Source organism: Pseudophryne corroboree, chromosome 2 (genome assembly GCF_028390025.1).
Source record: "Pseudophryne corroboree isolate aPseCor3 chromosome 2, aPseCor3.hap2, whole genome shotgun sequence".
Classification (NCBI taxonomy): Eukaryota; Metazoa; Chordata; class Amphibia; order Anura; family Myobatrachidae; genus Pseudophryne; species Pseudophryne corroboree.
The window spans coordinates 389,670,088-389,684,309 of NC_086445.1; the positions used below are offsets into that span (position 1 = coordinate 389,670,088).

The 14,222-nt window shown below is 37.8% G+C and overlaps 1 protein-coding gene across 1 annotated transcript in view; it reads right to left on the bottom strand.

The window, feature by feature from the left end:
• Positions 1–14,222, bottom strand: part of GABRG3 (gamma-aminobutyric acid type A receptor subunit gamma3) — an 832,639-nt gene that overhangs the window by 32,753 nt on the left and 785,664 nt on the right. The window contains exon 7 of the mRNA XM_063953303.1: positions 12,436–12,588. Coding sequence (XP_063809373.1) covers positions 12,436–12,588 — 153 coding nt within the window. The remainder of the gene's footprint in view (positions 1–12,435; positions 12,589–14,222) is intronic.

A 14,222-nucleotide genomic window follows, 5' to 3' on the forward strand; every position in this document is an offset into this window, starting at 1 on the left:
TCTGAACAAACCGCAAACACTGTCATGCTCCAAATACTGATGGTCAGTCAGCTCTGAACCTGACCTTTGTGCTGCTGAATCAACTATGAATCTGTCATAATCATTGGTACATGTAGCTTAATTGTGAACAACACGGGCCACCTTAGTAAGCTTTGCGGTGCATTCTGGGTAAAAGACATTGTATGCATGGTTTTAACTTCCCACAAGGTACTGTAAGAGATTCTGACCCAAAATCTGCCACTATAGACCTGATGACAGTTATGTATGCCAGCTGTATTATTTTACACTGTTGCTATACTCTGCAAGTGTTCAGACATGTACAGTAAGTCTGTATTCCTGGGACGGAATAAGGGAGAGGCGACAAGGGCAGCCATCCCATGGCCCCCACACATTAGGGGCCCCCACATAGAACTGTTTTAAAGTGCAGTGGTACCTCTCTGGTGGCTAAACTGTGTAGCCAGTGAGGAGGTCATGTGTGTCTATTGGGTCTCGCTGGGATGGTGAGGTGAAATCCTGTGAGACAGTGGGCAGGAGCTGGTAGCATCAGCTGCTGTGGTGCCCTGATCCAAACTTGGCTGGTCCAGGTAGAGGAAGGGAGGAAGCAGGTTGGTGTGCTGCTGCATGCTGATCCAAACTCAGCTGGTCCAGGTAGAGGTAGGGAGGAAGGGGGAGTCTCACATAAGGGGTCCTTAAAACCAGTTTTACAACTGAGGGCCCCCACAACTTCATTGCCCCTGGCTACCCACCATCATTAATCTGGCCCTGCTGTATTCCATTTCATATATACTCCAGCACAAGTGATTTCTTGATGTTTGCATACCAGGTTTGTCTGACAACTTTTAGTCTGAGGGAAGACACAAGTAAGTTGCCTGGCTTTTCTACTAGCATATTGCAATTTGGGAAACAGGTGTGATAATAACCTTTTAGGACTGGTTTGTCTAATGTTGGTATGCTTTAAATAGCCAATAAAACAAATGGAAAATGTCAAAGAGCTATACACCTACCAGCCCCATCTAATAAACAAAAGACTAGCCCCCTACAAAATTCACACAGACTCTAGTGACTGGTATTCAATACAGACCATTCTAATGATGGATAAACAACACATAGACCATTCTCATTACCGATATACTATACATAGACCATTCTACTGACCAATATCAATGCAAGAACCATTCTACTGACCGATCTACAGATGTGTCTGCATAGAAGCGCTCCCAGCGTGACTAGGCGATCCATCAGTCTAGTCATGCTGGGAGTGCACAGAGACACTCCCATTCTAGTGAATGGGGTGCATGCGCTCATGGACATACATGCGCCACAGATGCAGCGATAGGCGCAGCCAGGCACAGCTGGAGCCACGATTAGCATGGCTCCATCTGTACAATATAGGGGCATTTTGCTGATCAATAAACAATACAGGGACCATTTTACTGACTGATATGCACTTTCAAACTATAATGTGTTTAATAAGTATGCCCCTAAATTTTGAAAAATAAATAAAAACATTAAAAACATTGTTTGAAACAAACTTTTGTACTTCTTGCTAGAGAGCAATAAGAAAGTATTGTATTGTCATAGCATAGTTGAGCGGCCATTCAAAGAGCCATAATTAGATATTTTTGCACCCTGTCCTACAGTAAGTATCTTTTTTCCATCAACAACAGCACAACAAATAGCCCCGCCTAAAAAAAAGTCCCTGCATATTTTTGTTGCAGCACAATAGGGATGCATACAAAAATAAGGGACCTAAGGGATATTGTAAATGTAGCAAAGCCTGCAATTGAATCAACCCCTATTTTAAAAAGTCCTGAGGGATAGCGCAACACACACACACACACACACACACATAATATATTATAATTTATGAAAAATAAACAATTAAAACCACAGAAAGCACAAAGGCAGGACATCTAGAAGGTAATTCACAGCATGCAGAGCATGCAGACATTATGGAAAATATGACTACTGAAGTTTGCTATCAGGACCCCTCAGGAAGCCTGTGATGGAAATGAGGTGTACATCTTGACTACAATTATACATTAAGCACTGAATAAAGAAAGACCAAGGAAAGCTTATTTATTACAAACAAATTTGTATACAGCCTCCTCCCTATGCCTTCCACTGGATTAAGTTATGGAAGAAGCTTGAAAATTGGATTACAAAGTGGAAGATGCTTTTTATGCACAATAAAGTAGTAAAATATGATTTTCTAGTATTTTTTTATTTCAGTGAAATGTTTTTACCCCCGTAACTGTTTGACTTACTTATTATTATATATTAGAATATCTGGGAATACTGGGTTGAAAAGCAGCCACTATGAGGTCCTGATTTTTAAGGATTACCCCAGTATCCACTGCCCAGGAGTAGCAAATAAAAGCACATAATGTTTTTTATTGTGGGCCTAGTAGACTACTGTGTTTTTTTTTTAATTATTTGCATGGGCTCCCCTCCATGAGCAGGCCACACTGCTTTTTTTATTTATTCATACAGATTTTGCATGCTTAAATGTGACATCTACTGGACAGAAAAAAGGTTATTGCATATTAAAAACAAACTTTTTGGAAACGTCATCCATTGTATTTTGATAATACACTATGGTGCATTACATAAATGGCAGTATGATGCATTGAATGCCAATACAAAACTAACAATCCAATGTTTAGAGAGAACTGCCTCTATTCTTGTATAATGAATTTCATCTAGAGCACATTCAAAATACATTGCATCATAATAAAATATTGTCCTTCATGTATCATATTAAGATTTTTTTTGCATTATGTTTCTCTTGTCATAAGCAATATTCAATAACACTAGGTCACACAACCTTTCTTGAACTCTTAAATAAAACTACAAAATAATGATCTATTATTGATAGAACTATTTAAAATTATAACACCACTGATGAATAGATAACACAATATGGTACAATTGAAAAGACAAAGATAAAGAAAGTAAATACAGCAACTGAAATTATTGCTAAAATACAAAAAATATTTGTGAGATGAGTACAGTGTTGGAGTAGGAAACATGTATATAATGTACCTACACACCCCTTCCATTCATACCAATTCAATACTGAGGATTTTAACTGAGTGCCATCCCCACAAAGGCAAATAGAGTTGATCATTTAAACCTTTGTGACAAAACTATTTCACTATTATACTAGCTCCTAGTACGTATCTTAATAGCTTTTAATTATTTTTAAATCTGAACACATACTGTATATTTAATAATAAAACTATTTTATAAAATTGCAAATTTAATGTACCACATTTTACTTTATATGCCGTATGTTGTGCATTAATGTAGATATTTTATGTATGATTATTGTGACCCATCCCATTTATCTTTCTTCCTTTCCCATTTTTGCCATTTATTTTTACTGAAAATTAATACTTCCTCAATTCTGGTATGTAAGAATAAATAATCAGGTTGTAGAACCCTTCTTAGCTGTATTATATATAATTACTTGAGTGCAATAGATATGTATTCTATGACTTACTGTAGTAAAGTAAGACTTTAGAAAAGTCTGTGACACTGAATTAGTATTTTCTATTTCATTTCATGTTAAAGAAAAAACAGAATGTAAAAATAATTTAACAAACATTAGACTAAGTAAGAGTGATCTTTTGTCATTTTTTTACAACACATTATTTTAAGGAACGGCATTTTAAGGAACGGAAAACTATGAAAGTGGGTAAGTAAAAAAGAAAAAAGGCAAAGAGAAAAGGGTGGGAAAGTGTGTTCAAGGGGTATTTGACCCTTTTAAAGATAACCTATTAAAAAGTAGGTTAGTTTCTTGAAGCATAGGCTTCCATATTTGGTTAAAGTTATCTCCATTATTAGGAAGACAAATGGTAGTTTTCTCCAAAGTAGCTATACATTATATTTAACTTTTAACTGACTATAAAGAGGATTCACAGAGAGTGGATAGAGATAAAGTACCAACCAGTCAAATATAATCTGTAAAAAGACAGAAGCTGATTGGTTAGTACTTTATCTCTCTTCAATCATTGATAAATCTCTCCCTCGGTAAGATGACCATTTATAGAGATGACCATCTTTCCCATTAATTTTTGTGTTCCAATGAGGATTCCCACTAAATCTTGCATATTATACAGTATAGAGATAATTATTATTCTCAATGAAGAGTAGTAACATAATCTTTGAAAATTAGTATATAGATTTTAAAAGGATGTACTGTACTAGGGAAATAATAATAGAAGCAAAAGTCATCAGCAAAGAAAGTTTCTATTCTTTACTACCTACCTTTATTTTTCTAATACACATATTAGTTCATATTAGTGATGGAAAGGTTTATACTGTTAAGGTTAAAGTAAGATTCTTCAGTTAAAAAATGAAGGTATATATATCATATATAATTAAACGTCTCCAACAAAATATTTTTCTAAACTTTATACAGATGTTTTATTAATTAGACTGAACAATATGGCAGTGTTAAAACATGAAATCATGGTTCTTCTGAATAACGGTTATTTCAATTTAGTTAGACAGTAAAACAAAACTATTATTGACTTCTTCCATCTTAACTCAGGGGCTAATTTAGAGCAGATCACGGCTGTGCGGCGATCAGGTCTGAACTGTGCATGCGCATGCGCTGCAGTGCGCATGTGCATGCTAGAGATGCTATCGGCATCTCAGCCCAGCACTTGCCTCTGCCTGATTGACAGGCAGAGGCGTTCGCTGGACGGGAGGGGGCAGGCCGGTGCCATTTGGGGCCATTTTGGGGGGCGCAGTCTCGGGCAATGCAGGCATGCCCGAACTGCGTGGGTGGCGGGCTGCAAGATGTCACATGCAGCCGCTGCGACCCAGGATGCGACAAGTAGCTCACTGGCAGCGTGCAGGAGCTGCGCAGGTAGGGAGCTACTTGTCAAGTACAAAAGCATCACCGCTGTGCGATGCTTTTGTACTTGTGTGTGTGTGTGTGTGTGGTGGGTAGGGCCTGACTAGCCCTGTGCTGGGCGTCCCCCCGCATGTCAGAGTAAATGATCGTAGATGTGCAAAATTTAGCAAATCTATGATCAACTCTGAATTACCCCCTTTGAAGCTATTATCATCAGTAAGAATAAGTACTTTTTGAAAAAAGTTGTTGGTGACAGTTTTCTGCTACTTATTAGTAGTCACTTTTCTAAATTGCAATGCTTTTGCCCTGTACAAGAACACAGCCACTTTAACTACACAAATTCAAGAAAGATGTACTGTATCACCCAGTTTTAGAGACTATTCTACTGTATTTTTAAAACAAATAAATAAGGTCATTATATCTTTGCTGCAATGTAAGAACCACAGAATTTGTCTATTCCTAATATATCTGATTTTTAATTGGAACATTAATAAATATATGTAACAGTCTGTTCTCTTTAAATATTGCACAATTTTAGCTTGGATTAAAATACAATTTGATATAAAGATACCAATCTGAAATCACTACTACTCTATCTAATTGTTTATTCAAAGCTAATAACACATTACCTGAGATTAAAGTTCTGATTTATATAGTTCATTAAAAGCATCAGTTTACTTATATAATAATTTATTGATTATATAGTAATATATTATGTTTACATTTTAATAAATCACTAAATTGGTATCTTTATTATTAATTCTTTCATACTTTAAGAATAATTTAAAAACAATTCTTTGTTTACTACTTACCAAATGAAATTGGTGTATTTGTGCAAATCTTTGGTAGATTGAAGCACAAACCCATTCATTTATTATTCAGAGGTTTTTATAGGGTTTAGTAAACCACTGTCGATTTCCATCTGTTTTGCTGGTACAGGTTTGTACTGGGTTTTTTTCTGGGGTGTTTTGACCATTCCACAAAAAACACACCACAAAACCCCTGCATCTATCTGGCCAAGAAGAAGGTGAGTAATTACAATGCACTTATAAAGGAGGGAATCACTATTTATCGAATAAGTAGGCAGGTAGCATTTATAATTATCTTAAGGAGGAAATACTATTTTGTTAATATATAAGAGGGAGGAAATATTTAATTTTATTAGAGAGCAATATTATTTATTTATTTATTTATTACATAAAAGGGTCAATCAATTGTTAATTGGTTCAAATTGTGTTTATAATGGAGCAACATTTATTATTTTATGCCTACATAAATGGTGCCCACATAATAAAATAAAATGTGCCCTCATAATGAAAACATCATGAAAACATTTTTAAACACTAATTAACAATGAATTAATAAGGCCCCTTTAATATAATATTGCTTTCCTATTTTTCCCTTTATATATTAATATAATAAAAATATATTCCTCTCTAAAATATGAATAAATTAGTATTTCTTCAGAAGAGAATTATCAATGTTATCTACCTCCTTATTCAAAGCATCATTATAAGTGTATAGTGACCCCCCTCTGTCTGACTCCATAGCTCAAACAGTATGCTTCGGGAGCTATCTCACGTGTTACAACCACCTCATTTTTTTTCAATGGGTTTGTGGCAGGTTGAAAATCCTCCACTTAGTAAATCTGAGGTTTCAATACGTGTAATGACACTGCTAAAACCCTAATCCATGCTCTCGTTATCTCCCACATTGATTATTGCAATAGTCTTCTTACTGGTCTTACTATGAAGAGACTCTCACCATTACAATCCATTCTGAATGCAGCTGCGAGGCTAATATTCCTCGTTAGACATTCATCGTCTGCAGACCCACTTTGTCAGTCTCTCCATTGGCTACCTGTATTCTACCGTATTCAATATAAAATATTGTTACTTACACACAAGGCTATTAACCATACTACACCAACTTACATCTCTTCGCTTATCTCAAAATATCTCCCAACCCGGCCCCTTCTCTCTTCACAAGATCTCCGTCTCTCATCCACACTCATTACTTGCTCCCATGCACGATTACAGGACATTCTTCGGGCTGCACCCACTCTGTGGAATGCCCTACCACATACAATAAGACTCTACTCTAGTCATCAAACCTTCAAGAATTCCCTGAAAACTCACCTATTCAGACAAGCTTATCAAATTCCAGAACCACTCACATTACCTTCATAGCTCTCCTATCCAATTATATCCTCACAGTTTAGTCCACACATCCCCCACATATTTTCTTTCTTCACTCTCCTTTCCCCTGAACCTGGTTCATCACTGCTGTGATGTGATATCATACAGCCCACCAAGAACTTTTACAATATGGTGAACAACTATTCAATAGATAGCATCTATCCTTGTGTATCAATGCCTAATTCCCCGTAGATTGTAAGCTTGCAAGCATGACTTCCTCTATGACTGTTTGTTTTTACCCAGGTTTTTCTTCTAATTGTGTCCAGTTGTAAAACACAATGGAATTTGCTGCGCTTTCTAAGAAAATGTTAATAAATAATTATAAATAATGAGGAAAGACACTGATGGTGCTTTAATGTTCAATTTAATTCTAAAGTGTGGTTTTCCTGTGGTTTGTGAAAGGTTTGAATTTAGAAAATCTGCTGAATTCAACTCCACTGGTAAACCACAGAAAAAATGGCAGGATTTCAAACCTACCATATAGTACAGCCATGGCCAACCTGCAGCTCTCGAGACGCATGCGGGTCTTTCATTGGCACGATGTGGCTCCGGCACTGCTCCCACTCTCAGCACTGCTCCTGACACCATTGGTGGATTCAGCTGCTCTTTACTGCCGGTCACTCGGAGGATCCAGTGGCATTAAGACACTGCTCTGCTGGTAACAGGGGCATGCTGGGTGCCACACAGACACCGGGAGCTGCAGCTGACCCCCTCCTCAGCAAGTGGTTATGGTCATTGGCTGGATTGGGGAAATTCCCACTTGGCCGGGCCCCGTACTCCTGCCACAGCCCCCACTACCACTCCCACCGGCCAATTCCTGATCTGAGTTCTCAGCTTTGCCGCCTCCTCTCCCCAAATTGTACCAGCCCATGGTTCCTGCTAATTTACAAGTACCATGAAGAAAGGTGGGAGGGGAGAGCTTCTTGGTGGATAATATGGGGACACAGTGTGTATTATGGGGGTGCTGTGTGTATTAAGGGTTACATGAGGGGTACTGTGTGTACAGAGGGGTAATATGGGGCATGCTGTGTGTACAGACGGGTAATATGGGGCATGCTGTGTGTACTGGGGTAATGTGGGGGGTGCTGTATTTACTGGGGGTAATATGGGGGATGCTATGTGTACTGACGGGCTGGAGTGACACACGGTTGCTACAGTGGCATGGGGGAACATAAGTGTATTATGTTAATCTGGCTTTTTCAATGTATTTTATATGTATATGTCTTATCAGTGTATTTTATTTGGATCTGGCTTTTAAAATATATGTTATACCAGGGGTGTGGCCTAGTGGGCACAAGGCCCTGCCCCATTTTTCAATGTATTTTATGTTGTTGGGTCTGGCTTTTTCAATGGATTTTATACCATGGGCGTAGCCTAGTGTGCACAAGGCCATGCCCCATTTTTGCATGTGTGCATGGTGTCAGTCCGTTGCCATACCCAAAGATTTTTCTTGGCTCTTTGTCGCTGTCTGGTTGGCCACCCATGGTATAGTAAATATATTCATTACAATCAGTAAACTAATTTCCTGATGAAGTACAGTGTATAAAAATTAAGTGTTATGTGGTTTTATACATTAATCTGACAATCTGACATAATTTCTGGAAGTAATGCCTGTAGCACAAATCTCTGAACCAAGGTCCTTGACATTTTTCTATATGGGCTATTGCTATTGTTCATTCTTCAATTAGACATTATTTTGAAAAGCCATTAAATTAAATATTCAGCTTGCTGATTAATATTGAGTGGTTGTTTCCTTTAAATATACATGTTTCATTATGCTGTGCTCCATTATATTATCATTTTACAGGTTAAGTTTCCCATATCTTTTATTATGCTTGGGACCAGAAGTGTTTAGGATATCAGATTTTTCTGTATTTTGGAATATTTGCATACCATACTGAGATATCTTGGGGATGGGACCCAAGTCTAAGTACAAAATGCATTTATGTGTCCTATACACCTTATACACGTAGCCTGAAGGTCATATTATACAATATTTTTATTTTATTTTATGCATGAAACAAAATTTGTGTACACTGAATCATGGTGTCAATTTCTTAGTCATGCTCAAACATTTTTGGATTTTGGAATATTTTGGATATTAGATTTTCAGCTATGAGAGACTCAACAAGTAATCCAACATGTATTAATCCTGCAGATATGTAGTGGCCAGTGTTACTGAATATCTTTCTTCACTTGAATCTTGTATGTCCTCTTGCCACCTCAAATTTAATATTTACAAAACTGAGCTAATAATATTCCATTTAGCCAATTAAAGCTACATACTTGACAGCTCTATCCCCATTAATACAATAATCAACCCTACCCTTCAAGCCTGCTGCCTTGATGTCATCCTTGACTCAGAACTGTCATTTTCTCCCCACATTCAATGTTTCCAAATTCTGGGGGTGATGTATAAAGCAGTGAAACACTTGTAGAAGAGAACTAGTGGAGAAATTGCCCATAGCAACCAATCAGCTTTGTACTTGATAGCATTTATCAAGTACATTCTATAAATTGATAAGTAGCAGCTGATTGGTTGTAATGAGCAATTTTAAAATGTCCTTTGACGTAAGCAACATTTGTATAAAGTATTTCAAACACCAAATAAGAAAGTATATACTGTAGTTGTTTGATTATAAAATATATATATTTCCCCATGAATGTCTCTATTGCTTTAATTCTTTTGTAATATTTATGGACACTTGTTAGTGACTGGTGTAGTGTGGCAATGTACTAAGATTTTACATAATTTGATATCTGATTTGATGACAGCTATAATAAATGATATGTTCTGTCTTGTTTACAAACTACTGTAAAATACACCAGACAATATTATCTTGTGTGATAGCCTTGTTTCTTGGTGGACAAGCTGTCCCCTAAATGATAACTCAGGGATACACGTTCCTATTTGTAAGCACTCATGCTGTTATATATAAATGTAATGTTATTGTACACTTTGATCTCTCAGGTAGTTGCTATTCATTTTGAAAACCATCAAAATATATATTTACAAAAAGGGACTTTTTAAATTGCTTTTCTATCGCTCTACTAACATTTATTTCATAGTAAGTGTGAATTATAATGTAAAGTCAATCAATACTCAATAATTCTACAGTACTGGAGAAAAAAAGAATAAAGCATGTAAATGCTACTACTATTACTACTACTACTACTACTACTACTACTACTACTACTACTACTACTACTAATAATAATAATAATAATAATAATAATTTAACTTGCAATTAACAGTTTTTATTAATTAGTGATTGCAAATAAGGAACAAAAAAACCTTGTAAGCAGGAGCCTCTTACATTTTTGTATGTTTGCTAATACTTAGTCTTGTTTTATTGCAGTTTTCACAATATTAAAGTGCATGTGTTATGTAAATAAATGTTAATATACTGTAGAAGAACACACACATTTACAATGGTCAAATTTATTTAAGTACACAGCAAAATTGGGTATCTATTATTATGCCCCTTTCACATCGCCAAAATAACCTGGTATATTGCCAGGTCGAGGTGCAGTGTGAATAGGGTATATTACAATTTCCCAGGTTGACTTACCCAGTATTTCAACCTGGGAATAAAGCATGGTTATTCCTGGGTGAAGTGCAGTGTGAATGGGTTGCTGGGTTGATGTGAACCGGGGCCCATTCACACTATAGGGAGAGGCAGCATTATAGGGAGAGACAGCACTTGGAGATGATCTGATTCCCAAGCAACACCTTCAAACACATCACCGCTGACATCACCAACCTGGCAATATGTTGGGTTGGTGCTGCCAGTCTAAAAGGGGTCTCAAGTGGGTTGCACTCAGGAAGGAGCCGTGCACAAGTCCCGGATGTGACCTGATATTGTGATGTGAAAGCGGTATTACTTGAATCCTTGTCACCAACCACTAACAGAGCACTGTCACAGTGGTACTATGTTCTTTGGAACATTTTCCTCACATACAGTATAATCTGTGTTTCTCCAGAACTCAACATCTGCTGCAGCTGTATTCATAAGATTGATAGGAATAGTTGTCTTCCTGGATTTATCCACAAACAAAAAATGGATTGTACAATTGGAGCACAGTTGTTTTAAATTAGCACTTGACAATTTTGTGTACTGCTAAGATTTATATGGTGTAATCAAGGGTATCCTATGCAGTTCAGGAAGCGTTGGCTTGCATTATTGCCTCCATTTGTACATTTATGCATGAAACTGTGTTAAAGGTGTATCCTGGCATATGTTTAAGATCACTATTAAGTTTATTTACCACTTAACTAACTAATATTTTTTCCAAAAATGCTCATAAATTGCATTTTTTTTATAATTGCATTAGGTTAAGAACATTTATTGAAAGTATATCCAATACAATTTTATTTTAAAAAAAATGTTTTAAGATATATATATTTTTTACAAATATCGGTACAAACATTGATGGTCGACTTCATTTTTTTGGTGCCTGCTGATCTCTACAGCCTCTGAGGGTTCACATGAAAGGTGAGGGGCTATTTTTCTCATTTCCTCAATGTCTGCAGCCGCTGGTTGGGAAGTGCAGCCAGGCAGACCGATCAGCAGTGATTGGCAGCACAGGAGGCACTGTCGGGGAGGGAACCAGAAAGCATGGGGACTGGTGGTTCTCAGAATGGCAGCAGCAGGAAGATTCTCTTCCTTCAGCTGCACAGGGAGCTTTCTGACAAATCGCATCAGATGTGACCATGTCAGGGAAAGCCCAGCCTGGTGTGGTCGCATCTGATGCAATCATGTCAGGCAAGTAGCAAAGAGGATCAGTACTGGTTAATAGAAACAAAGGGCCCGATATTACCATCTTTTACTGGCACTGTCAAGTGGAATCAAGCAATTGTATTTTCCATTTTAATGGTGACAAACATGAAAACATAAACACAAAAATCTCACAGGCACCACTGGTAACAGCTGCTATTGGTCACAGGGGTCCTGGGGACTATTTATTAATTCCTTGAAAATGGACACATCAGCACAACTTCTTTGAGCCCCCAGAAAGGCTGGCAGTGCTGGTAAAGTGTTAATGAAAGATGCCTCTTTAAAGGTACAAGGAAACATGCATATATTTTGTAGTGGGACACAAGAGACAGACAGACATTATATTAGTTGTGATCAAAGAATGATATTATACATTAAGTCCAATATATTCAAAGTTGGCATTAGCTCAGGCTGTAGTGGTGCTGCTGATGTATTAAAAACACAGTGTCCACATCTACTGTCCCCACTGACACCCTACATACTCCTAATGGAAGTGCTGGCCCTGAATACAGTATATTTATCTTACCAATATGCATATTTTTTTAATCAGTACAAGTAAACACACAAACTAAATGTTTGGCCAAGGTCTTACCTAATGCTGTTCTTGCTGGTGTGGCATCTTTTTTTATCCAAAACGATACCCAAGATAATACAACTGTTAATATGCAAGGGATGTATGTTTGAATAGTGAAGTATCCCATTCTTCTGCTTAAATCAAAATACACAGTCATGACAATATAATCACCTGTTGAGAAAAAGGAAAAATATATTATTTGCATATGCTTTTGACTTAGGTTTAAAATTCTGTTACAAAAAAAGAGAGGTGAGAAAAAAATCAACAAATGTTATATACATAATAAATTATGTAGCTTGACATTATCTACCCAACACAAACTATCCCACAAACTGGACTGTTGAGTATCATCATATTACTTTCAGCACTAGCACATCAACAGTTGTTCTCTATTTTTTATATATGTGACACATCTGTGGATGCAGATGTCATCTGCCAAAATGTAAAGTGTTCAGTCTTCATCTCCTGCTCATTGAAATGTCTCCAGTTTAGAAATACATGGGATCAAATAAAATGTATCTGATAAGATCACTGTAACATTTAAAGCAGCACAGAAAATGAAGAGGTCTATTTACTAAGTCTTGGATGGAGATAAAATGGACGAAGATAAAGTATCAACTAACCAGCTCCTAACTGTACTTTTTCAAACACAGCTTATACTGTGGCAGTTAGGAGCTGATTGACTGAGACAATGGGAAGAGTACAGTAAATCCAACATTGCAGAGTAATATTGTAAAGTTTATATCAATCTTACACTACAATGTTACTCTATCATACACCATTTATAATAAATGACAGCATCTACTTCATATATTAAAGCAGTCAAATTAACTATCATCTGGAGGAGTCAAGAATCAACCAAACAAACAGAAATTGCATCTTCATCATGCTAGTCATCATCAAATTAATGCTAGTCTTCATCATGCTAGTCATCAACATTTTTGCATCAACTCTCCAAAGCCTGCAAGTTATACACCACCTAAAAGTAGGGAAGAGTGGGTTCGGTTCCCTGAGAACCGAAGCCCCCCCCAAATTTCACACTCTGAGTCTGGATCCTATCCTGGCTCGGGTTTTCCTACCAGACTCGGAAACCAGAACGAGGCAAAACGTCATCATCCTGCTGTCAGATTCTCATGGGTTTTGGATTCCATATAAGGAGTCGAGCATAGCCGCCATTTTCAGTCCAGTCCTGGAGAGTGTAGTGAGAGGATGTGTCTCCTCAGTGTCTGTGTAGGAAGGTGGTGTGGCGCGTGGGGTGGTGACCTGCTCTTATGTGTCATTCCAGTGCTGTCTTGTACTGTATCAGTCCAGTGGTGGTGTCTTGTGCTGCATCAGTCCAGTCACAGTGGTGGCGTCCTGTGCTGCCATAAGTACAGTGCTGCTGTATAAGTACAGTTCAGTGCAGTGGTGCTGTCTTGTGCTGCATCAGTCCAGTTGTGGTGTCCTGTGCTGCCATAAGTCCAGTGGTTGTGTCCTGTGCTGTCATTAGTCCCGTGATGCTGCTGTATAAGTCCAGTCCAGTGGTGCTGTGTTGTGCTGCATCAGTCCAGTGGTGGTGTCCTGTGCTGCTGTGCTGTAGAAGTCCAGTCCTGTGGTGCTGCCGTATAAGTCCAGGGGTACTTCCGTATAAGTCCAGTCCAGTGGTGCTGCCATATAAGTCCAGTCCAGTTGTGCTGCTGTATAAGTCATGGGGTGCTGCCGTATATGTCCAGGGGTACTGCCGTATAAGTCCAGCCCAGTGGTGCTGCCACATAAGTCCAGGGGTACTGCTGTATAAGACCAGGGGTACTGCTGTATAAGTCCAG